This window comes from Maniola jurtina, chromosome Z, assembly GCF_905333055.1.
Source record: "Maniola jurtina chromosome Z, ilManJurt1.1, whole genome shotgun sequence".
Lineage (NCBI taxonomy): Eukaryota > Metazoa > Arthropoda > Insecta > Lepidoptera > Nymphalidae > Maniola > Maniola jurtina.
The window spans coordinates 8,741,690-8,765,878 of NC_060058.1; the positions used below are offsets into that span (position 1 = coordinate 8,741,690).

Genomic DNA, 24,189 nt, shown 5'->3' on the forward strand with positions numbered 1-24,189 from the left:
TTTCGACCCGTACGATGTACTTCTGTATGTGTGTGTAGCCACGATCTCAAAGATTAATGAACGTATTTTTATAATTTTTTCACGGTCGTAATTTACATACTTCAGGTAGATTATACAGGCTATATAATACACAAAGTTTGAGGGAGCTCATGTATTTGACCCGTATGTGTGTATGTATGGCCGTGATGATCTCAAAGACAAATAAACTGAGTTTTATAATTTTTTAACCCCCGACCCAAAAAGAGGGGTGTTATAAGTTTGACGTGTGTATCTGTGTATCTGTGTCTGTGGCATCGTAGCGCCTAAACGAATGAACCGATTTTAATTAACTTTTTTTTGTTTGAAAGGTGGCTTGATCGAGAGTGTTCTTAGCTATAATCTAAAAGAAATGGTTCAGCCGTTTAAGAGTTATCAGCTCTTTTCTAGTTTTCTTGTAGAAAAGAAGGTTAGATAACCGTTAGGTTCATAATATTATGTCAATAGACAAATGTCAAGCTGTCAAGATGGACGTTGCCTAATAATTACATAATTATTTATTTGAAAATGATGTTTTGGAAAACTCAAATACTTTGGATCGTCGGGGGTGTTATAAATTTTTAATTTACACTTGTTCACTATCTTAACTTACATACTTCAGGGAGATTATTATACCTATATTACACCTTGGTTTGTATCATTCTTATGTACGAAATAACATAAGTTTACTTACTTAATATGTCATCAATATTTTAACTTGCTCTCTGATTTTTCCCATATTTTTATACTTACCAATTTGAATTTTTTTACTCAATTGAGAAAGTTTGCGAGATGGTCGCAAAAAAAATCTGGATATATAGCTCTTCGATCCTGAAGGTGCAGAGTTACTGCCTGCCTAAGTTATGGAGATACAGGAACTGCAGTTGGAGCTGAATTAATATTGTAGGTACCAAGCAATGCCTTTATGATTGAACTCCTAGTCCCACCTCCACATTCCTGATGCTGCAGGGCCACTGCATTCCTTATCCATGGGAATTCGTGAACTATAGGTGGTGACCTGATATTGTAGGTGCCAAGTAGATACAGGCATTGAAACCCAAGTCCCAACCCCTCAAACATGATGCTTTAGGCTGCCCTAAGCAATGAAGAAATGAGACACTAAAAAGTCAAAAAGCCAAAAAGGTTGAGGCTGCTCAGTATTAAGTAATATTTAAGCCTGTTTGTATACGATTTTAGTGCATTTTAATTTTGGTAGATAGTTTCCTCTATCATTTCGGTGGCATCAAAATTTTAAACACGTATTTTCATGACTTTACAAGACAAATGATGACATAGCTTTTTTGACGACATTTTTTATGCTCTTACTTAGAGCATAAAAAAGAATAAGAAGAGCAATAAAACATAGTTCAAATTAAAAAAAAACACCAAAATTCAAGAAAAAACGGTTTTGTTGAAATTGAACCAATAATAATGAATATTTTTACGAAAAATATACACCGTCTAAGTCCAAGATACTGTCACTCGCTGTTCTGCTGCTGGATGAAGCCTGGCAGGCTTAGCTGTGCGTTGGGCTAAATAAGTGCCAGATCTTGGCTCACCAAATGCTTAAATAAATTTCTGTGACACGACATTAATAAAAAAAATCGTTTCCAATGACCAGAGTCTCTGCAAACGCCGCAAAAATGTAGTCCTTACTTACACTATTATTTTCTATTCTTTTATATCTCATTCATCCTCAGAGAGACAAAGTAGTTCACGACCCGATACCCTTTATTAATCTTTGTTGTAGTGTTGTGAAACGAGCCAGGCGTTAGTGCTCGGTCGACCAGCAGGCGTGTCGACAGGGCCCAGGGGCTCCACGCGCTCACACAAAATGGCGCGGCCATTCATGTACACATACTTTCTAACGTTTATGGCTCTCGCATTGGCACAGGATTACTTCCAAACACCAAGTATTGGATCACAGAAACTAGCCACATGTTACAATAATGAAGGACAACCACAAGTGAGTAAAATAAATGGAGCTTTTGAAACTTTTTTGTTCGGAGTATCAATTTTGACGCTTCTTGGTTATGTTTTATCTATGTACCTCTCGAGTGATTTGCCATGCATTGTATTGAAGAGCCTAGTAGAGCACCGAGAGCACCAGCTTCTTCAAGAATCTCTATAAAGATAGAGTTAAAGCAAATACATAATATTATCTTATATGTAACTGTACTTTTTTATTTTATGTCTTTTTTTGTTTGACTATACTCTTGATAGAATAACAGAGTTCTTTATCAAAAATGGTGAAAAAAGAACTCACTTGTGGTGCGACTTTTTCCGCCCATCACAAATTGCTTAACTTCAATGATGAGAAAAATTCAAAATAATTTTAAATAATGCTGGCTAATATAAGATTTTATTGGTAATGAAAGAATGCAAAAAAATGTTCATCTAATTGTAAAAGGGAGCATAATGGAAAGGGTGGAGGGGAGGTAGAACTTTTAGGAGGTAGAGCTCCACTCTTGGATTTCTAATTTTGTTTTAATATGCTCGCTCGACTTCATACCAAGGCACAATTACACGTGTAGCTAAACAAAAATTATTTTGTACTTTTTAGTGTTTGTGGTTTTTGAAGTCGGTTTTATTTTTCTTTTGAAAATTTTTTTTTATACAAGTTAGCCCGTGACTTTAATCTTTTCTAGTGGTAAGTGATGATGCAGTCTAATTTTTTGGCCGGTAGGGCCATACTAACCATATAACTAGCCATGACCGAAGCCTCCCACCAGACCAGAAATTTAGAAATGGCGACTGCGCCTGGGAAGCCGTCAAAAACCTAAACCTAAAATAATACTTACACTATTTCTTGCATTTGCTTATCAATTTTTTTGGAAATATATCAAACATTTCGCGCTCACTTCACTTGCGCTTTGAATTTGTATTAGGTACTTGGTGTAAGCCCCGCAATTTCGTTTGCATGAATTTAGATTTTTAAAAATTCCGTGGGGGATTTTCCGGGCTAAAAAGCTTATGTCTGGGATGCAAGTTACCTCTGAATAGTAAGTAACAAAATTTTGGTAAAGAAGATGGGCCGTGAAAGGGTAACAAATAGATAGGCAAATAGATATACTGTCGTATTCATAATATTAGTATGGATAGGAAGCTTTAAAAATAAAATCTTGCTATGGCTAAACTCGTTTCCCTTTCACTTAATTTTTTCTGTATTGAACCAAAAACACTTACGCTCACTGCGCTCGCGCTTTTTTATTGTTTTATTTTATCTCACTGTCAAATTGAAAGGCGAAATTCCACTAACTAACTAGGTAATTAGCCCATAAAGTTGAGCGAACGTTTTTTTCCTCATGACAGGATTCAGTTCCGGCCCTGATAAAACCTCTCCCGAAATCAATTCCTGGCTACGGCCATGGTATTGATACTGTGAAGGTGGAATTACAAGTTAAATGTAATTTTAAGTTAACATGCAAAGATTGTATGCATGGAATGTATAACATTTTGCTTTACAAAATGGAGAGTTTTTAAAAGCTATTTAAATAAATAAATAATCTTTTATTTAAAACCACATTGCAAACACAGTTCACCAATCAAGACACGGCAACCATCGGATGACGGCAACATACAGAGAAAAAATACAAAACTTACAAATAAACTGAAATATCTAAATAGGCTTTCAGAGAGAACCACCGCCTATTTCTTCAAATACAATAATAAACAATTATTCCAGTCATTTCGTCCGAAAAAAAGGCAAATAAAAGAAAATGAATTTGCGCTTCTAATTTTTTAATATGTTGTAGGGGATACCTAGAAAAGCTTAACTTGAGATTGTCGACCAAGCGTTCCTAGGAGCTTTCGCCGCCATCTTGGAAAACGCTTAAAATTTGTTTTTCGGCAATAACTCGGCTATCCGATGAGATTCGAAAATTTTTGTAGGACACTTTTTGTAGCTTTCTTTGTGCTCCACAATAACGCCTGAATCATTTTTAGCGTATCATGTATCGTTATCGAGATATCGATCGATAAAGTCAAAAATTTAGGACACAATTTTTGTTCTACAAGTTTGAATTCTACAATTTTTCATATTTATTAAGACCCAAAGAAAAAAAAAGGAAAATAAAAATTGTGTCCTAAATTTTTGACTTTATCGATCGATATCTCGATAACAATGCATGAAACGCTATGATTCAGGCGTTATTGTAGAGCACAAAGAAAGCTACAAAAAGTGTCCTACAAAAATTTTCGAAATCTCATCGGATAGCCGAGTTATTGCCGAAAAACAAATTTTACTCCTTTTTTCAACATGGCGGCGAAAGCTCCTAGGAAAGCTTGGTCGACAATCTCAAGTTAAGCTTTTCTAGGTATCCCCTACAACATATTAAAAAATTAGAAGCGCAAATTCATTTTCTTTTTTGAATGTACGTAATAACTGGACTAAATACAACAATAAATAAGAAACAATGTCTCCCGTAAACAAATCTAAACCCCGTATTTTTGATGGTGGTAGCCTGTAAATCAAAAAGAGGCAGGTGGCAACCCTACTTCCTAGACAGAATGAAAAATTGTTTTCATTACTCAGTAGGCCTACTGCCATAGTACTGGTGTGACGGTAGTTGTGACCTCTGATTGGCCGACTCTCTTTCATTATTTGCTAAAATTGATGATTGCAACAACAATTCTTGCTTTTTTGTAATCGAAAACAGAACACGGACGTCAAACAGGTTGACTAATTGCAATCATTTCTGACCGGCTAACATTATTCCGCTAGTGGCTCAAACTCACTGTCGCAGCAAAATGTTGTTGTATGTAGTAGTTGTTGTTAGTACCTACTAGATGATGCCAGCAACTTCTTCCGCGTGGATTGAGATTTTTTTGAAAATCCCGTGGAAACTTTTTGCTTTTCCGGGATAAAAAGTTGCCTATGTCAATTTCCGAGATGTAAGCTGTACCAAATTTCATATAAATCAGTTAATCGTATGTTCTTTAAGAATCCCGTGGGAACTCTTTCATTACCCAGGCTCAAAAGCCTATGTCCTTCCCCATGGTGTAAGCTACCAAATTTTATCAAAATCGGTTAAACTGTTGAGCCGTGAAAAGCTAGCAGACAGACAGACACACTTTTGCATTTATAATATTTATCACACTAATATTATAAAGGAGAAAGTTTGTATGTGTGTGTGTGTGTATGTTTGTTACTCCTTCACGCAAAAACTACTGGACAGATTTGGCTAAAATTTGGAATGGAGATAGATAATATCCTGGATTAGCACATAGACTACTTTTTATCCCGGAAAATCAAAGAGTTCCCACGGGATTTCGAAAAACCTAAATCCACGCGGGCGAAGTCGCGGGCATCGGCTAGTAATATTATAAGTATGGATAAAAAATTACACTTTATACCTCTTAATACTTTGACAAAAGATTTTATACATTTTTAGGGTTCGATACCTACCCAAAGCGTAGCAACAAAAGCAAGCAATACACGCCACCAACGCACACGAATCTTCCGGAACACACTCAACGTACCTACTTAGTAGTATTTAGATTTTAGTATGTAGGTAGTAGGTTGTGCGTTTCATTCCGACCCTGGAGCAATGGAGTGGAGTCTGTACAATGTGATCTCATAATCTATATATTCATCTCATGATCTATATAATCTTACATTGATACTTTAGAAACTCATTGGGCAATGAGTTTTTGTTCTGAAATTAACAGGAACGTCACAAAAGCTCACAAAAAATGGGCACCACAGAAAACAGAAATTGCCAAACTTCGTGTCGAAGTTCGTAATTTTCTTGCTCCGAATGTCACTGTGAATGAATGATGTTTTCCTTTAAAATTGAGAAAAAAAATTGGGTGCAAAGAGCAAGCTTACAAGTTAACAATAATTCAAAAGCAGATTTTTGAGCAATCATAATCTATATAACACAATATTTTTGAATATAATTCGTAGGTACACATTATTAGTGAATTACAGCCAGCCCAAACTGAAAACCTGTATGATCTGTACTTTATCATTATCAAGCCTTTATTGCTGATACTAGCTGTGCCCGCGACTTCGTTCGCGTGGAATAGTGACTTTTCGGGCAGCATATTTTGAATTACATATACCTACAGTCGTTTGGGTAGCTAATAAAAATGTTCGCCGTGATTCTTTAAATTGACATAACTTTTTTATTATTGTGAACCGATTGACATGAATTAAGTGTTAAGTGAAGCTTACTACAATATATGTATTAGTGAAAACCGTATCTAAATCGAATAAGCCGTTTCTGATATTAGCGTGCACAAACACACAGACAAACAGACAAACAAACAAAAAAAATTAATTACAATTTCAGGTTCGGCATCGATATAATAACAACCCCTGCTACTTTTTTTTATATATTTCCATTGTACAGACACCACTTTTCTACAGTTTTATTATTTGTATAGATTTTAGCTATCAGCGTGTCCTCTCTACACAATATAGGCTACTTCCAGCACGCGGTAGTTTGATCGAAATTGTTCTTAGCTATAATCCAAGAAAATCGGTTCAGCCGTTTGAAAGTTCCAGTTACTCTTTTCCAGTTACTGTAACCTTCACTTGTCGGGGGTGTTATAAATTTTTAATTTACACTTGTGTTGCAAGAATGCATAGAAGCCTTTATTGTGAGCGAGTGTCGCCAATCAGAAGTGATTGCGATCGTCATTCATGAACCTCCTGTGCCTAGCTGTCAAAATACCGCGGCCTTTAGTAATCGGCCATCTGTATGACCACTCTGAACTATGTCACAGTTCACGACCATGCGCGAGTTCAACCGACCATAAACGAGCTCGAGCTTGTGCTGCCAGCTGCGTGCACGCAGAGGGGCTACTCTCGCTATAACTTGAAAGCGCTCTGCTCATAGTAACGCAGCACACACACACACACACACACACACACACACACACACACACACACACACACACACACACACACACACACAAACACCCACACAGTATCTATAGAGTACGACAGATCGAGATGGCAATCAGGGTATGAAGCGGGGGGAGGGGGGCGCCCCACACACCCGCACTAGATTAGCGGGGGGCTGTGTGGGTGTACGGTGCGTCCCCACCCCGAATGCCATCTCGGCCTGTCGCGTACTATACTTCGTTAGTTTGTATTGTAATGTTATTTACGTTAATAATGGCTCGATTTCGGCTGATTATCAGAAGGTTATCGAGACGCAAAATAGTGAATGCTATGAGCCTGTGATATTGTACGAGTTCGTTTACTCTCGCAGTCTAATATTTCGTTATCAGGGGCCAACGGAACGAGCTTATCGCCACATCCGTTAAACATAGATATGTAATGTATCTTATTATATTATATACAGCTTTTAATGAAGTTAGAGTAAGATGAAAAAATAATTAGTGATCCGTGTTGTTTTAGAATCTGTTTGAGATGAACCGAATTTATTTCTACTTACATTCTATTACCACATACGTACCTATCATCAAAGCCGAGGTCATTTAGGGGCCCCTGAATACTTGTAAGCTCCCTAATAGGTATTTCGTTAGTGAAGACCATAATACCTAGCTGATGTAAGAATTATTGCACGGATTAGGCTGGTGTGAACGTCCTCGGCAACGCAAGTTCTAAATATAACGTACCTATTTGGACGGCAAACCTACCATATGGACAATTCCTGTAAAGCCACTTCCGTATTTTCAAGCAGTTATTTCAAGCATTTAAATTTATTTATATATTTTTGTAGATAAAACAAACATCACATGTTCTGTTGTACAGAAATTTTACAGTATTTTAAATAATATTATTTGAAGAATTAATTTTTTTTGAGTGGTTATGGTTAAGTGGTTAATATTATTAATTTTATTATTACTTCTTATTTGGGAGGGTCGGGGATACGATCTCGGGCACGCACGTCTAACTTTTCGGAGTTATGTGCGTCTTGAGCAATTAAATATCACTTACTTTGATGGTGGAAGAAAATATCGTAAGGAAACCTCATGATTGACAGTCCTCCATAATGTTCTCAAAGATGAATGTGTTATTATTATACATATTACATATACTATACCTAGTAATAAAAAATACTAAAAATGGTAGTGTTATAAAACATATAGAATTGATAAGTCCTGCTTTTTCAGAAATGTGTACCAGAGTTTCAAAATGCAGCCTACAACCAGCCAATGGAGGCGACAAATACATGTGGAGACAACGGCGTTACGAAGTATTGTATTCAGACCTCCGCTGGTACTTCTACCAGGTGAGCGATATTATTAATTATTGAAAAGATTTTAATATTCCTTGTACAGGCGCGAATCTGTGCTTGCTATACGAGACGGGTCTGCCCGTTAAATTCAAATTTAATTTGGTTTTTCACAAACTGTAAACTAATACGACAAAGTAGGTTTATAACATGCTACTATTACTCACTACATAACATACCTACAAATAGAAACTATTTATTTAATTTATTTAGCGTTACTAATTTAATAATTTAATAATTATGTAACATTAAAATTAATCTTAATTTATAATGATTGAAATGATTGTGTATAATAAATGTAATTAATATATTGTAAACTGCGATGCCCTGACAGGGCGTCATGTAACTATACTTATCTAGCTTTAAGTTATATAGTTATTAGTACATGACAGCAATGAAAAATAAATAAATAAATACTAGCGCCAATGGCAATATCATCTCCACAAGTTTATATAAAAATCTTTACGTGTTCAGTTTAAGAAATTAGTCAAAATAATGATTTTGCCGTGAGTTACTCACAAATTAGTCGATACTATAATTACTTACTGATTTCTTAAACTGGACACTTTCAAGTAAAGATTTGTATATAGACCTGTGGAGATGATACTACTATTTGGCTTATTAGAATGCCATAAGCCTACTTTGTTTACAAATTGCGAAAAACCAAATTAAATTTGAGATTCGCGGGCAGACCCATCTCGTGCACCTTAAATCAATTAACATGTCCTTAAAATCGTTTATTCAGATCATGTGACTATTGCCAACCAGGGCAGTTCTCAAGCTACTACTTGACAGACCTGCACTATGAGCAGGACAACCAGACCTGGTGGCAGTCGGAGACAATGAAGGAGTTTATGCAGTATCCCATCACTCAAGTTAATTTGACTTTGCATTTAGGTATGAACAAATTCCTATTTACACAGTTTCGATCTCTGTAGAATGTCTTATCCTCTTTGTATAAAGCTTGCCTTAAGGTACCTACAAGTAGTTAGGTATTCTTAAATCAATACTGAAACAATATAATTTAAAAGAGAAGGTCCCTGACCTTATTTTAGTGAATTTAACCAATTTCCATTCTATATATTAGATATTTACAGATTTGTCTGCATAGATTTAAGTTTTAAAAATCCTGTGAGAACTTTGATTTTCCGAAACTATTAAGTAGCTATATGTGTAACCTCATTACATTTAGAATTTAGGAACGAAAAATAGCGTTCTATTTTTGTCATATTTTTAACCCCCGACCCAAAAAGAGGGGAGTTATAAGTTTGACGTGTGTATCTGTGTGTCTGTGTATCTGTGTATCTGTGTATCTGTCTGTGGCATCGTAGCGCCTAAACTAATGAACCGATTATAATTTACTTTTTTTTGTTTGAAAGGTGGCTTGATCGAGAGTGTTCTTAGCTATAATCCAAAAAAATTGGTTCAGCCGTTTAAGAGTTATCAGCTCTTTTCTAGTGTTCTTGTAGAAAAGAAGGTTAGATAACCGTTAGGTTCATAATCATGGACGTATTATAACTAATAGCTTTATGTTCATAATATTGTGTCAATTGACAAATGTCAAGCTGTCAAGATGGACGTTGCCTAGATACATAATTATTTATTTGAAAATGATGTTTTGGAAAACTCAAATACTTTGTCGCGGGTGTTATAAATTTTTAATTTACACTTGTTGTAAGTAACTTTCTGTCACTCGACTATCTGTTGTCGTTGTAAAACGTATATTTTTTGAAAAACAATAAATTATATTTAGTAAAGATAATGATTGACCTTGTTAGGTGATTTATTTTCATATTAGCTGATGCCCGCGACTTCGTTCGTCTCTTCGATATGGGTTTCAAAAATCCCGTGGGAACTCATTGATTTTCTGGCATAAAAAGTAGCCTATGTGTTAAATACAGGGTATAATCTATCTCCATTCCAAACAGCCAAATTCGTCCAGTAGTTTTTGCGTGAAAGAGTAACAAAAGTCAAAGAGCATACAAACGCATACAAACTTTCGCGTTTATTACAAATTAGTAAGTAGGATAGGTATAATATATTTGTATATTTTGTTTTCAGGAAAGGCCTATGATATAACGTATGTGCGTATAGTTTTCTACTCACCCCGGCCGCAGAGTTTCGCCATCTATAAAAAAGCCAGTGCGGATTCTGATTGGGAACCTTATCAGTATTTCAGGTAACTTTTCTGTAGTATTTAAATAAAAGCACTAGACTATATTATTAGGAAGGATGTTACAATAGATACGTAGATACGTTACTACGTAGATTATACTCAGTCATAGCTAAAGATTTACCACAATGAATTGAACATTCGATGTTACTCTGTGTCGAAGTATCACTGTGTCAAATCTGAGCTGATTTCAATCAGCATAGTAGAAGATATTATTGTAAATAAATCCAAGCGCATAATACTCGTCTGTTTTCTATTCCGATGGTCGACTCGGATGGTCAGAAGTTAAATATTCTCCATTCATTTTATTGTATTTCATTTTTTATGTAATAGTCGCCAAAAGATTTGAAAATTAAGCATATTTTTTATTTCATAAATGTATTATGTTATCGATTCTAAACCACCTCTCAAAATATTCCAGGTACAGCAAGTTTGATTCCCTATATTACTCCAATAAAGACAAATCTGTAATATGAACCACGTGCAACATTCAATATGTACCGCCCGCCCACCCATATAGATTCGTCCGTTGTGGTGGATTATATATCGAATTAAACTTTTGGTTTCTTGTGGAAATGGATTTGTGAAAGTCCATGTTAACAAGAAACCACAACACCTGCTTTTATCCAGAATATTTGAAATGGATAAGTAGTAACCCTATAAAAGTCGATTGATTTTTCCTAATTAGATATTTAAATTTAAATTATAGTTTTAAGTATTACATTTTTGTTCCGTTTGCCATGGAGTTTTAGTCCTAAAACATCTTACGAAACATTCCACCGCCACTAATAGCCTCATCTGGTGACTGAAGGGCTGATTCATTTTTTGAGCAAAGGATATCTTGACTGTCAACACTTCCGAAATTTGTTTTATTTCAATTTAAATGTTTTTTTTTTTTAATAAAATTAACATCAAATCAAACATTGTACTAGTAGAGCGAGCGGCCGACAAAACAAATTGAGATAGAGTTACAAATGTTTTTCGTTAATACTTCAAAGTTTGGGTTTACTTAACACAGATTAAAATAGATTTAGAAATGTGACGTCATGAAATTTAGGACCCCTCCCACCCCCTAATCACACAACGTCACACTTATCGACCGCCTCCCTCCCCCTTAACGTGTGATGTAATTTATGGATGGTCTCTAAGAAAAAAAAAATTTACCAGTGCCTCGTGTCGAGATACATATGGAGTGTCAGATCAACGCGCTGCAGAAATTGGCGCGGAAACAAAACCCCTCTGTACCAGCGAATACTCAGACATCTCACCCTTGACAGGAGGCAATGTACTTTTCTCAACTTTAGAAGGAAGACCATCTGCATATAATTTCGACAGTAGCCTTGAGCTTCAGGTAAATACTTAAACTATGGTTATCTTTAGAAAAGACATAATTTGCGAAAATTCGAAACAGGAAAATAATATAATTTTGCTATCATCCGCTAAACTACTCTTAGTTAAATCTGAACAGTAAATCGTGCAACACGTCCTACGCACCGCTCGTCTATACAAATCTTCAGAACATGTATTATTGACTCTATAATGCAATTGCAATAATGCTTGCATTTGGTGCATAGTGACTTATGCAAAAAAAAAAGACATGTACCTAGTTTCTTTTGGGTATACCTACTACAGGTATTTATTTACCCAACAATGTTTGCGCCAAATAAAAATATTTTTATTCCAGCTTATAACTTAAATTCGTTTGCATAGAATATATTTTTGTTTTTTTGGAATAAAAAATCAGTTTCTACCTAAACCTACTCTTTGTCATTTTAAATGCAATGCAACCTGCATTGCATTTAAAATGACAATTTTTAACCCCCGACCCAAAAAGAGGGGTGTTATAAGTTTGACGTGTGTATCTGTGTATCTGTGTGTCTGTGTATCTGTGTATCTGTGTATCTGTCTGTGGCATCGTAGCGCCTAAACGAATGAACCGATTTTAATTTACTTTTTTTTGTTTGAAAGGTGGCTTGATCGAGAGTGTTTCTTAGCTGTAATCCAAAAAAATTGGTTCAGCCGTTTAAGAGTTATCAGCTCTTTTCTAGTTTTCTTGTAGAAAAGAAGGTTACATAACCGTTAGGTTCATAATATTATGTCAATTGACAAATGTCAAGCTGTCAAGATGGACGTTGCCTAAATACATAATTATTTATTTGAAAATGATGTTTTGGAAAACTCAGATACTTTAGATCGTAGGCGCGGAATAGTCCAAGAAAATCAGTTCATCCGTTTGAAAGTTATCAGGTCTTTTCGGTCTTTTCTAGTTACTGTAATCTTCACTTGTCGGGGGTGTTATAAATTTTTAATTTACACTTGTTAGAATGACAAATACAATAGAGACAAATATAATATTTTCTGATAGATGACAATATAAATATTATTTATAGTTGATTATATTAATATTATTTATTTGCACTGATTATTATCATTGTTATAGGAATGGGTCACAGCCACAGATTTGAGAATATCGCTTGATCGATTTAATACGTTTGGTGACGAGATCTTCCTTGACACGCAAGTGTTGCAGTCGTACTGGTACGCAATAGCTGACGTCGCAGTCGGAGCGCGGTGTAAATGCAATGGCCACGCGGCCAAGTGTGACACCAAGTGCAGGTTTATATCAATTTTATGTTAAACTGGAAGCAAAGACACAAACGCACTAGACTGTGTTTTGTGAAAATCCTTATAAAATACTTACAGCAGTAGATACAACTGTAATGATCATGTTAAAATAAAGCAAGTTTTTATTAATGATCCATAAAATCTAATATAGGTACCTACTAATATTATAAAGAAGAAAGATTTGTTCGTTTGTTTGTAATCGATAAACTCTGAAACTACTGAACTCATTTTAATTGGTACATCTTTAGAAAACAACTTTATTTAGAAGTAATATAGGTAGCTATAAATTATGTACCTATGTACCGCTGGCGAAATCGCTGGCAGAAGCTAGTACTTAATATGTTCGAAATTGGCAAACAGTAATTGGAACCTCCACCTTGCGAAAAGAGCCTTTCATGATTTAATGTTATGTTAACTCCAGACTCAATAAGGTATCATCATGATTCACCCATTTCCGCCCCACTACTGAGTACGGGTCTCCTCTCAGGTCTGCCACGCTGGCCAAGTGCGGATTGGCAGACTTCACACACCTTTGAGAACATGGAGAACTCTCAGGTTTCCTCACGATGTTTTCCTTCACCGTTAAAGATATTTAATTGCTTAAAACGCACATAACTGAAAAGTTAGTGGTACGTGCCCGGGATCGAACCCCCGACCTCCGATTAGGAGGCGGACGTTTTAACCACTAGGCTATCACAGCTTGCAATTCATATTAATAAGGTATACATATAGATATTTTTTTATGGACTATCGCTTGGCTGCAATCAGATCAGCTGGCAAGTGACGATGCAACCTTAGATGGTACGCACTTGCCTTAAAGTTACATAATATGACACTCTTGACTTTTAGGATGCAGTTGAAAATTTTAGTTTGATGTTTTTAGATGTGAGCATAACACGGATGGTCCTGAATGTGAAAGATGTCTAGACTATTATAACGATGCACCATGGGGTCCAGCCTCACGTACAAATGTTCACGAATGCAAAGGTGAGTTTATATCCTTTACAAGTACTATAAACTATATACTAACTAGATGATGCCCGCGACTCCGTCCGCGTGGATTAAGGTTTTTAAAAATCCCGTGGGAACTCTGTGCTTTTCCGGGACAATAATTTGCCGAAGTCAGTTTCCGAAGTGTAAGCTATCTTTGTACCAAATTTCATATATCGGTTAAGCGGAAAGACCTTTAAGAATCCCGAAGTAACTCTTTGATTTTCCGGGATAAAAAGTAGCCTATGTCCGTCTCCGGGATGTAAGCTAACTCTGCACCAAATATCATTAAAATCGGTTTAGCGGTTGAGCCGTGAAAACGTAGCAGAGAGACAGACAGACACACTTTCGCATTTATAATATTAGTATGGATGGAGTATGGATTAAATTCATACGTTTATTCAATTGTTGCAGAAAAAGATAACTTACTGAAGTAGCTAATATGTGCTTGTGCGCTTATATATTTAATTTTCATGTAACTGCGAGAGAGGGTTGGTTATCCGTAACACAGATTTAAAAAATCTAGCTAGGATAGCCAGATCTTGATCTTGCAACATTTATTTATCTTTTATTTAAATTGTATATCTACCGCAATAAGCATTCATATCGTTCTAAATCAAACACTACCTACTCGTAATGTGTATATGTACCTAAAAAATGATTGAAAATTAGCGTTTTTTTTTTTTTAATCATTGCCGAGTAATGAATTGGAATAACTACTTATTTGGAGCTTATGCTTTTCTATATACTTAGTTAACGACCTGTGTTTGTTATTATTTGCAATGCGATATTTTACTAATTTTGCGATTTTCATAGCTATCATTTCGTAAATTGTTTGTAAATAGAAAATATACTTATTATTGATACATTTACCTATGTTGCATGTTTAGCGAGAATTTTACTGAGTTTGCAGCAATAACCGCTGAACAAATAAGGATAGGCGTGGTCAGCAGTAACAAGGACAAAAAAGTAGATCGGAGGATAAATTATTATATTACCTGTTTTTTTTTTATTTTATTATCTATCTTTTGTCATTTTAGCAACCAAGTTCAGTAGGTACTTTTTTCTCTTGCAGCTTGCAATTGCAACGGATTTTCCCAAAAATGTTACTTCGACAAGGATTTGTACGAGAGAACTGGCCACGGCGGTCATTGTATTGATTGCACACACAACAGGGACGGTGCTAACTGCGAGCGTTGCAAAGAGAACTACTTCCAAGGGACCCAGGGTAACTGCTCGGCGTGTAACTGCAATCCTACTGGTAAGTTTTATACATACACACACGGACTCACTCACACACGTAATATACTGCAACAACAGGAGCGACAGGTCGAGATGGCAATTGGGGTGGGGACCTTTACATTCTAAAACAGATCCATAATAGTTTTTGATTTATTGTGCGAAAAAAATACGACTGTGGTACTTACGGAACCCTCGGTGCGCAAGTCTGACTCTCACTTGGCTGGGTTTGAAAATTCAACCTCTAAGGGGTAAAATAGGGATTGAAAATGTATGTAGCCCACGCGGACGAAGCCGCGGTCATAAACGGGTTTTAATATAAAATACTAGGTGCCCGCGACTTCGTCCGCGTGGAATTAGGTTTTTAAAGTTCCCATAGGAACTGTTCCATTTTCCCGGATAAAAAGTTGCGTATGTCAATTACATGGACGCAAGTTACCTTGGTACCATACAAATCGGTCAGGCGGATGGGTCTTTAGGAATCCCGTGGGAACTCCTTGATTTTCCGGGATAAAAGATAACTCTGTACCTTTCGTCAGAATCGATTAAACTGTTGGGCCCTAAAAAGGTAGCAGACAGACAGACAGACAGACACACTTTCGCATTTATAGTACCTATTAGTATAGATTACTCATAGATAGACGGAAAGACAATCCAGCACCTCAAGCGATGTTCACGACGCTACGCGTCGCGCTGCACATTAATCTTACCTACCCACTAGATTAAGTACTATGTACCTACATTACCAATTTGTCATTATGCTGGTTTCTATAATTTTATTTTTATTGTATAGCTATAATTAATAAACTCAGTGCCCGGTAAAACCAACTGTGGTTTTTGTGGCGCTGACTGTAACAAAAACTCTTTGTATATTTTTAATGTAAATAATAATAAATAAAATAAAATAAAGTAAAAACAAAGAAAATAAAGGAAGGCCCAGAATTGAATATTTTAGTGAAAAATATGAAGCAGATAACTAAGGATGTCATAGGAAATGAATTAATGATCATTTCGTTTTCATTGAAATCAGAGCATTACTAAGATTTAATAACTGATATTTAAATATTGATTGAAATAAAACAATAATGTCAGCAGTCAACAAAATATAATAGAAGGTAACATAATTATTTAAAACGAGTCGAGTGTGCTCAGATTAAAACATCATTCAGTGATGTAGAAATATAAAAGTAATAACACAAAACAATTCTTGTGCTTTGATGCAGAAATATAAAAGTAATAACATAAAACAATTCTTGTGCACAGATATGACACATCATTCAATGATGCAGAAATATAAAAGTAATAACATAAAACAATTCTTGTGCACAGATATGACACATCATTCAGTGATGCAGAAATATAAAAGTAATAACATAAAACAATTCTTGTGCACAGATATGACACATCATTCAGTGATGCAGAAATATAAAAGTAATAACATAAAACAATTCTTGTGCACAGATATGACACATCATTCAGTGATGCAGAAATATAAAAGTAATAACATAAAACAATTATTGTGCACAGATATGACACATCATTCAGTGATGCAGAAATATAAAAGTAATAACATAAAACAATTCTTGTACACAGATATGACACATCATTCAATGATGCAGAAATATAAAAGTAATAACATAAAACAATTCTTGTGCACAGATATGACACATCATTCAGTGATGCAGAAATATAAAAGTAATAACATAAAACAATTCTTGTGCACAGATATGACACATCATTCAGTGATGCAGAAATATAAAAGTAATAACATAAAACAATTCTTGTGCACAGATATGACACATCATTCAGTGATGCAGAAATATAAAAGTAATAACATAAAACAATTCTTGTGCACAGATATGACACATCATTCAATGATGCAGAAATATAAAAGTAATAACATAAAACAATTCTTGTGCACAGATATGACACATCATTCAATGATGCAGAAATATAAAAGTAATAACATAAAACAATTCTTGTGCACAGATATGACACATCATTCAGTGATGCAGAAATATAAAAGTAATAACATAAAACAATTCTTGTGCACAGATATGACACATCATTCAGTGATGCAGAAATATAAAAGTAATAACATAAAACAATTCTTGTGCACAGATATGACACATCATTCAATGATGCAGAAATATAAAAGTAATAACATAAAACAATTCTTGTGCACAGATATGACACATCATTCAATGATGCAGAAATATAAAAGTAATAACATAAAACAATTCTTGTGCACAGATATGACACATTAATTCAAAGACCAGGAGTAATATAATAGTAACAAAAATAGGTCTGCGTACTTATATTAATTAATTATTTTTTAATAGTCTCAACGCACTTGAGCTGCACTACGCGACGTGGTGCGGCAAGTATAGTTTATATGAGTTTGTTTTGAGCAAGGCGTCGCCGCGTCGCGCAGCTCAACACAAATGCGTTTGGACATTAAGGCACACAAGGTTTAGAAATATAATGGTACTGATTCTGATCGCAACAAAATTTTAGAGTATTGGCATCTTTTTCTCACTAATTCAAAAGGACGGGCAAACTTAATTTAATTTAGGACTGTCAAACTTCGTTACTTTGGGTGTAGCACAAGAATCTTTCCATCCTTTTTAGAAATATTAAAAAAAAAGACGCAGATACTCTAAAACTCTAACGAAAAAACATCAGAATCGACACTATTATACTCTATCTGCGGAAAGAAGTTAGTATAGCGCTCTTTGCAATGTAATCACATACAAAAGATAGAGATGAAAATCACAAACGAACGTTTTTGAATACATGTTTGTGATTGGTTGATGTCTCAAAATGGTGCATTTTGTTTTTATCATTTTGTACGTAACAGAGAAAGCGCTACTAATTTCACTCCGCGGATAGAAGAAACTGACATAAATAAAATAAGTCTTTGTTTACGAATATGGCACATTAATTTTAAACAATTTTTAATTTTCTCAAAGTTTTAGAAATATAACGGTTACACACTAATCCGATGTCTGATTCAAATCTATTCAGTGGACATCTTTGACATCTACGTCATATGTCCGATTTGAATCCAAGGCACATCAGAGTTATTCTCACGTACGACGGAGAGAACTCGGATGACGGAACTAGTGCATAAGCTGCCATACAAATAGTTCTATGACAACTTAGGAACGTATTTTCACGGATTCGGATCGGATTGCATCTGATCGCATTAGTTCAAAACAAGTCTTTGTGTAGAGTAAGTAATATCTCTATGCGATATTTATTGTGAGGCACTTAAAGATTTCTTGATTTCTCTGCCTAATGCCGCACCCAACGGCGGCGGTACCGCATTTCCTATCTGAAATTGGAAAAGATTGTGATTTATGTTAATTTGTCATGGAACAAGGAATTTATTTAGTTTAATTAATTGCTTTCACGGATCTCAATAATCATGAACAACCCATCGCCGCCAACTGCGCATAGGTCTCCTCTCAAAAAGTCAGAAAGGTCTGGCCAAGTTGGTCGTTGATTTGGTGGTGCTCGAATGCAGACGACAAGGTCGCGAGTTCGATTCCCGGGTCGGGCGCAAAATAGTTGAACGTTGAGTTTTCCTTTAAAAAAATCTCAGTACTCTAGTTAGGAAGTTGGAGATGTTCCATCCCCGTGTCTCGGAAAGCACGTAAAGCTGGTTCGGTTCGGCGCCTCGGCTCTCTCCGGTCGTGTTGGATTTCCATTCCGTCAAGCTTTGAGAGTGCGCAAATAGAGAATGCACCTGTGTTTGCACACATACTTGTGCACTATAATATCTCCCGTGCAATTGGCTAATCTCTATAAAGATTAGCCATCGTGGCCGAAATTCGGTTGGGAGGACATTATTTTATTATTATACATCGAGAGGATGAACTCATCGCGATTCAGTCATTAGCATAGGTGGTAAATGAAAGTTACCTGACGATATTTGTCCTGTACGGAGCCGGCGAAGAGGTAGGTGTCGTGGAAGCCCTGCGAGCGTGCGCACTCGCGCACCGAAACCACGCGGTGCTGCTCGGGATGCAGCACGCAGCCCTGCTTGCCCATGGGCTCGGGGTCCGTCACCGTCGTGCTGAAGAACCCGTCCCACGAGATGCGCCCTGCACGGATAGGGATATCAACATGATAACAACGATGAAGATGTCATAGAAGCCCTCCCTGCGAGCGTGTTACGACACTTAGACACTGACTGTACAGACTTAAATGCCAAAAGCGAGTACCGGCGGTCTCTCCCGCGATTCGGTCCATATAACCGGGAAATCGGTAAGGCTATGAGAGATGGAGGGTTGACTGTACAGGCTCACCGTAGAGGCCGGCCCAGTTATTGTGGCGGTTGGCGGTGTGCGGCATACACCAGGGAATGAGTGTGTTCTCCTGCTTGTCGTCCGGCGAGCACGCGCCGCCCGCCGCGCACGCGCACACGCCGCGCAGCGCGTCCGTGGAGGAACGTCCTTTCTTCTTGTCCTCGTGGCGATACTGGAGCACCTGCAAGGTTCGATAATGATTATTGCACTTCAATCATTACAGTCGTTTAGTCAAAATATATCACGATGCTTGAAAAACATGCGAACGACTACCATAGAAACTTTTCCTCCATCGGGCTCTAAAATTGGAAGCTACTCGGGTGAAAGTAATGATAATAATAGATGTACCTTGCATGTAGTTCCATCCGAGAGTTTAACTGATGTATTAGGCAGGTCACGCCAGTCGGAGCCGGGCTCGGTGGGTATTCGAGCGATGCGCGCCTGAACCAGCGGCGCCATGTTCTTGCAGATGTGGTCGCGCAACTTGACGCTCTCGTCGCGGCTTCGCACCAAACGTTGGAAATGCGTCTCGGGCTTCGAGCCGTACTCTATCTCGATTTTATTAGCCCCATTAGATATTTCAGGCAAATCGCTCATCGCATCTTTGATGGTGCACGTCCGCCGCGGCGCAAACTTCTCCCATCGAATGTTGGTCGTGAACAGTTTCTTGTCGATCATGACGTTGAGCGAACCGGTGCGCTGGCTGAAGACGTGCGTCGACTCGGGAAATAGCGGCAGTCGCTGTCCCGGCGCCGCCGCCAGGATGAAGAGGCGACGTCGCGTCTGCGGCACGCCGTAGTAGCCGGCCTGCAGCACACCGAACGTGCACTGGTAGCCCATGGCCAGCAACGCGCGCATCGTGAGCTTCAGCACCATGCCCTTCTTGAACACGGCGAAGTTGCGCACGTTCTCGAGGATGAAGTATTTGGGGCGGTAGTAGTCGCAGAAAGATAAGCACGTCGCCACCAGCGAGTTCTTGAAATTGGCGGACTGGCGCGAGTTGAAGCGGTTCATGCTGGAGAAGCCCTGGCAGGGCGGGCCGCCGACCAGCAGCTCCACCTCACCGCGGAGCGGCAGGCGCTGGCCGTCCGCGCTGTGAGTGACGCCCGCCATCACGTCTCTCAACAGCACGTTGCAGTCCTGCTTGAACACTGCACAGTTTTTGTTGTTCAGGGAGTATGCTTGAGCCGCGGTTTCGAGATTCTCGACAGCCCACTCGCACTTGGCGACACCGGAGCGATGCAGACCCTCCGACAGGCCGCCGCAGCCAGCGAACACGTCCAGGGTCCTCAGAGGTCTCACGTTCATCTCCGGAGTCTTAGAGACGCTCGATTTGTTGGATTTCCCTTTTCCCTTTCCTTTGCCTTTCCACCCGTCTTCTCGACCGACGAGTTTCGCGTGGTCCGGGACGGGGCCGAACTTACCCGAGGCTCGGTCGTAAGATTGTTTGAAATACATTCTGCTAGGATCCATCTCTAGCCATTCACATATGGAATCCTGCTGGGGAATGTTGTCCACATACACTAAGTGGCACAGTCCTGTGACGGCAGCAAACGGTATCTCTTTGATTTCCTCGCTCCAGTAGACTAGGTTGCAATCCTCGCGGTGCGGAAACTTGTGATTGGTGTTCTCGGGCCGGTAGAGCACGTTGACGCGCAGGCGCATTTCCTGCGGCGCGACCAGCGGGCCCTCGTCGAGCGCGGCCACGGCGACAATGCGCCCCACGCAGAAAGGCTGGGCCGTTTTCTCGTTGGAGCCGCGTGAATTATCGTTCTTCCTGTAATACTCTGGATATACATTCTCATCGACTTTCTTTAACTTCAGTTTCAATTTTTTTAATTTCATTTTCCTCTCCCTGATTTTTCTTTTCTTGGCACAGAACTTAATTTTTCTGCTGCTAATAGTAGAGTTCTGACTGATACTATTTTCAAAATTACTTTTGAAAATCACCGGCCTAAGAAATACACCACAACCTTTCTTATACTCATTATTTTGCCATTTGATAGATGTCCATTCGAATCTATCCACTTCCGGAACTGCGCCCGTCTTGACTGGGAGTAGGCCGCAAATTTTAGGGATGCACGAGGAGTAGAGTTCCATTTTGCGCTCGCAAGACGGGCAAGATCTATGTTTTCTTAGGACATTCGGGCATTCGGGGTCGATCGGTAGGTCTTCAAAACGTGAAGTAAATCGCTCATAAAATTTTTCATAGAAATATGTTTTGCCATCATCCTCGAGAAGTTCTTCATTCGCTTCCTTTCCCCCCAATTTAAAAAAATCTTTGGGTGGATCTCGTTTTTCGACACGAGCTTTTCTTAAAATATCAGAAAGCGCGACACCGTGGTAACATCGATCATCCAAAAACACTTCCCTTGCGCGGCCGACCTCTCCCAGTACAGTATATGTAGATCTTATATAAAATTCACCATGAAAGTATGCACGTTTAGTACGAATTTCTTTCCACATGTAGATCAACCTAGAGACCAGGGCAGGAACATTCGGTAACTCAGGTCGTACCATTACAAAGTCTCCCAATGAATACTTGACACCATCGACTTCAACTTTTTCATAATATATTTGTTTTTCATCTACTTGGATCGGTTCTCCAATCCATTTAATTTTCTTGTCTTCAATTTCACCGAGCTCTTGCTGTTCCGTCGTTTGGTAGTCCTTGATTTCTTTGGGCTCGTCGGCCATTCTGCGGCAGTGGCGCCGCACGCACGTGCGCTTGGAGCGACCAAGCCCACCGAATTTGCACATGGCGCGGCACGCGTTGCACTCCCCACAGTCCTGCAGCTGGCAAGCCTCACACACCCCGCATCTTTCACTTCTTAAATTAAGTTCATTGTTTGTATTATCCAATTGACTGGCAAAGAAATTTTCGAATGTGTTCTGCACGAGAGGAGTAGTAGTCGCTTTTATACCTGCTTTCTTATTGAACTTGATTTTTTCATTTTTCATTGCTCCCTCTTTCTTATGTTTGCCAGTTGTTCTCTTCTTTTTATTAATTTTTGAAGTACTTTTACTATCTTTGTTTTTGTTGGTTTCATTGTTATCATCTTTCTTGCCATCCAAAGATATATTTTTGGGAATCTTATCAGTAAGGCGCTTAGTTGTTTCAAGTTTAATTTTTTTCTGAAATCAAGAGCTTTAAGTAAATATTTTTTCATACAATTTCTAAGCAACTGGTAGGTAGGTAGGTAACATAATAACACTAATAATTCAATAAATGTTCAATATGACATTCCATCTTGTCATAATAATTATTGCACACACAAAAATGACACATTTTTTGGTCAAGTGTGAGTTATCCATAAAAATCAATGAAATTGACTAATTTTATTTTAATGCTGATCGACTCAGATTCATGTAAAGAAGATTTCATTCTACCGAAAGAAAAAATTGAGACAGCAAAAGTTGGTAAAAATTAAGTGAATAATTTTTCACAATATATAGGAGGAAACAATGTACCTACTAAAATATCATAGTCGAACTACTTACTTATGTACTAATCATTCAAAAAGTACTCCATAATTGTAGTTCATGTCGATAAGTGTGTACTACATAACCTACTGGTTAAGATTTCGGCTTTCTATTTGGAGGGTCTGTGTTTCAATCCTGGGCACACCCTTCTATCATTTTGGAGTGATGTGCGGTTTAAAACATCGTGAAAAAACCTGCCTGATTGGAAACTCACTTGGCCTGCGTGGTGGACTATGGCCTCGCCTAAAATAAGAAATGTCTGCCGCTAGTGGGATCTTGGACCATCATCTTGGATCATGGAGTTTTGGGTCAATTTTCTACTAAATACCAAAATTTCAGATTTGTAATTCATTTTGTCTCGGAGCTAGAGGCCAGTGACACGCGGACAGACAAAGAGTGACATTAATAGGAATCTATGTTATTTTTTGGGTATAGAACCGTAAAAATATGTAAGTACTTACATTTTTACTAACTTCAAGATTCACTTGACTCTTGCTGCGTTTGCGTTTCGCGGGAATCCCACTTGTAATTTTCAGTTGACTTCTCTTTTTAGAGAGTCGTTGTGATCTGAAACAAGCTTGCCATGTTAACATTTGTCTATAAAATTTTGTCAATCAAATAAACTACAGTAATTCATATGAACTCAAGGTATTTTTAAGCATTCAACATACTGGCGTAGTGGTGGAGTACGATCTTTCCTATTTGTAGCCGGCATAATTGAACACTTGCTTGAGAATTATTCTAATGGACTCAATTCTATAACATCGTCACTATAAGTTCTACTATACGTTACACGTTCATATATTACTTTGCAACATAACGAAAAATAGGCCAAATCCAAAGCAAATAACAAAAACAACAAAATATAACAAATTACAGATTTTTAGGTAAGTTCGCGTGAGGCGCACCAAAGACTAAAGAGTATGTAACATACTGGTGAGCGTTGCGATGACGAACCGTTTCTAAAGACCGTTTCGTGTTCTGCGACGGTGAAACCGTTTTTACATCCTGGGTAACACAGTCTTCGTTGCACAAACCAGTCTTCGAATAACTTGGAGCGATTTTGTATTTTAAGCCTAAGAAAATACAGTCGAGAGTGAATTGATGCAACGACACACGTCGTCGCGAATGTCGCGTC

At 37.8% G+C, this 24,189-nt stretch overlaps 3 protein-coding genes across 3 annotated transcripts in view; 2 read left to right on the top strand and 1 right to left on the bottom strand.

Annotated features, from left to right (window-relative positions):
• Positions 1–1,772: 1,772 nt before the first annotated feature.
• LOC123880151 (laminin subunit gamma-1) overlaps positions 1,773–24,189 on the top strand; it is a 37,740-nt gene continuing 15,323 nt past the window's right edge. The window contains exons 1-8 of the mRNA XM_045928105.1: positions 1,773–1,981; positions 8,107–8,225; positions 8,974–9,125; positions 10,290–10,407; positions 11,569–11,752; positions 12,842–13,017; positions 13,910–14,013; positions 15,092–15,277. Coding sequence (XP_045784061.1) covers positions 1,850–1,981; positions 8,107–8,225; positions 8,974–9,125; positions 10,290–10,407; positions 11,569–11,752; positions 12,842–13,017; positions 13,910–14,013; positions 15,092–15,277 — 1,171 coding nt within the window. The 5' untranslated portion in view covers positions 1,773–1,849. The remainder of the gene's footprint in view (positions 1,982–8,106; positions 8,226–8,973; positions 9,126–10,289; positions 10,408–11,568; positions 11,753–12,841; positions 13,018–13,909; positions 14,014–15,091; positions 15,278–24,189) is intronic.
• LOC123880188 lies at positions 16,344–18,044 on the top strand. The gene is made up of 2 exons (XM_045928174.1): positions 16,344–16,442; positions 16,490–18,044. Exon 2 carries the CDS (start codon positions 16,521–16,523, stop codon positions 17,520–17,522), a length of 1,002 nt encoding a protein of 333 aa, XP_045784130.1. The 5' UTR covers positions 16,344–16,442; positions 16,490–16,520; the 3' UTR covers positions 17,523–18,044.
• LOC123880156 (DNA (cytosine-5)-methyltransferase PliMCI-like) lies at positions 18,049–23,957 on the bottom strand. Its single transcript, XM_045928116.1, has 6 exons — positions 23,723–23,957; positions 23,513–23,618; positions 19,917–22,703; positions 19,569–19,749; positions 19,183–19,364; positions 18,049–18,592 (listed from the first exon to the last, which is right to left on the bottom strand). Exons 1-6 carry the CDS (start codon positions 23,764–23,766, stop codon positions 18,515–18,517), a joined length of 3,378 nt encoding a protein of 1,125 aa, XP_045784072.1. The 5' UTR covers positions 23,767–23,957; the 3' UTR covers positions 18,049–18,514.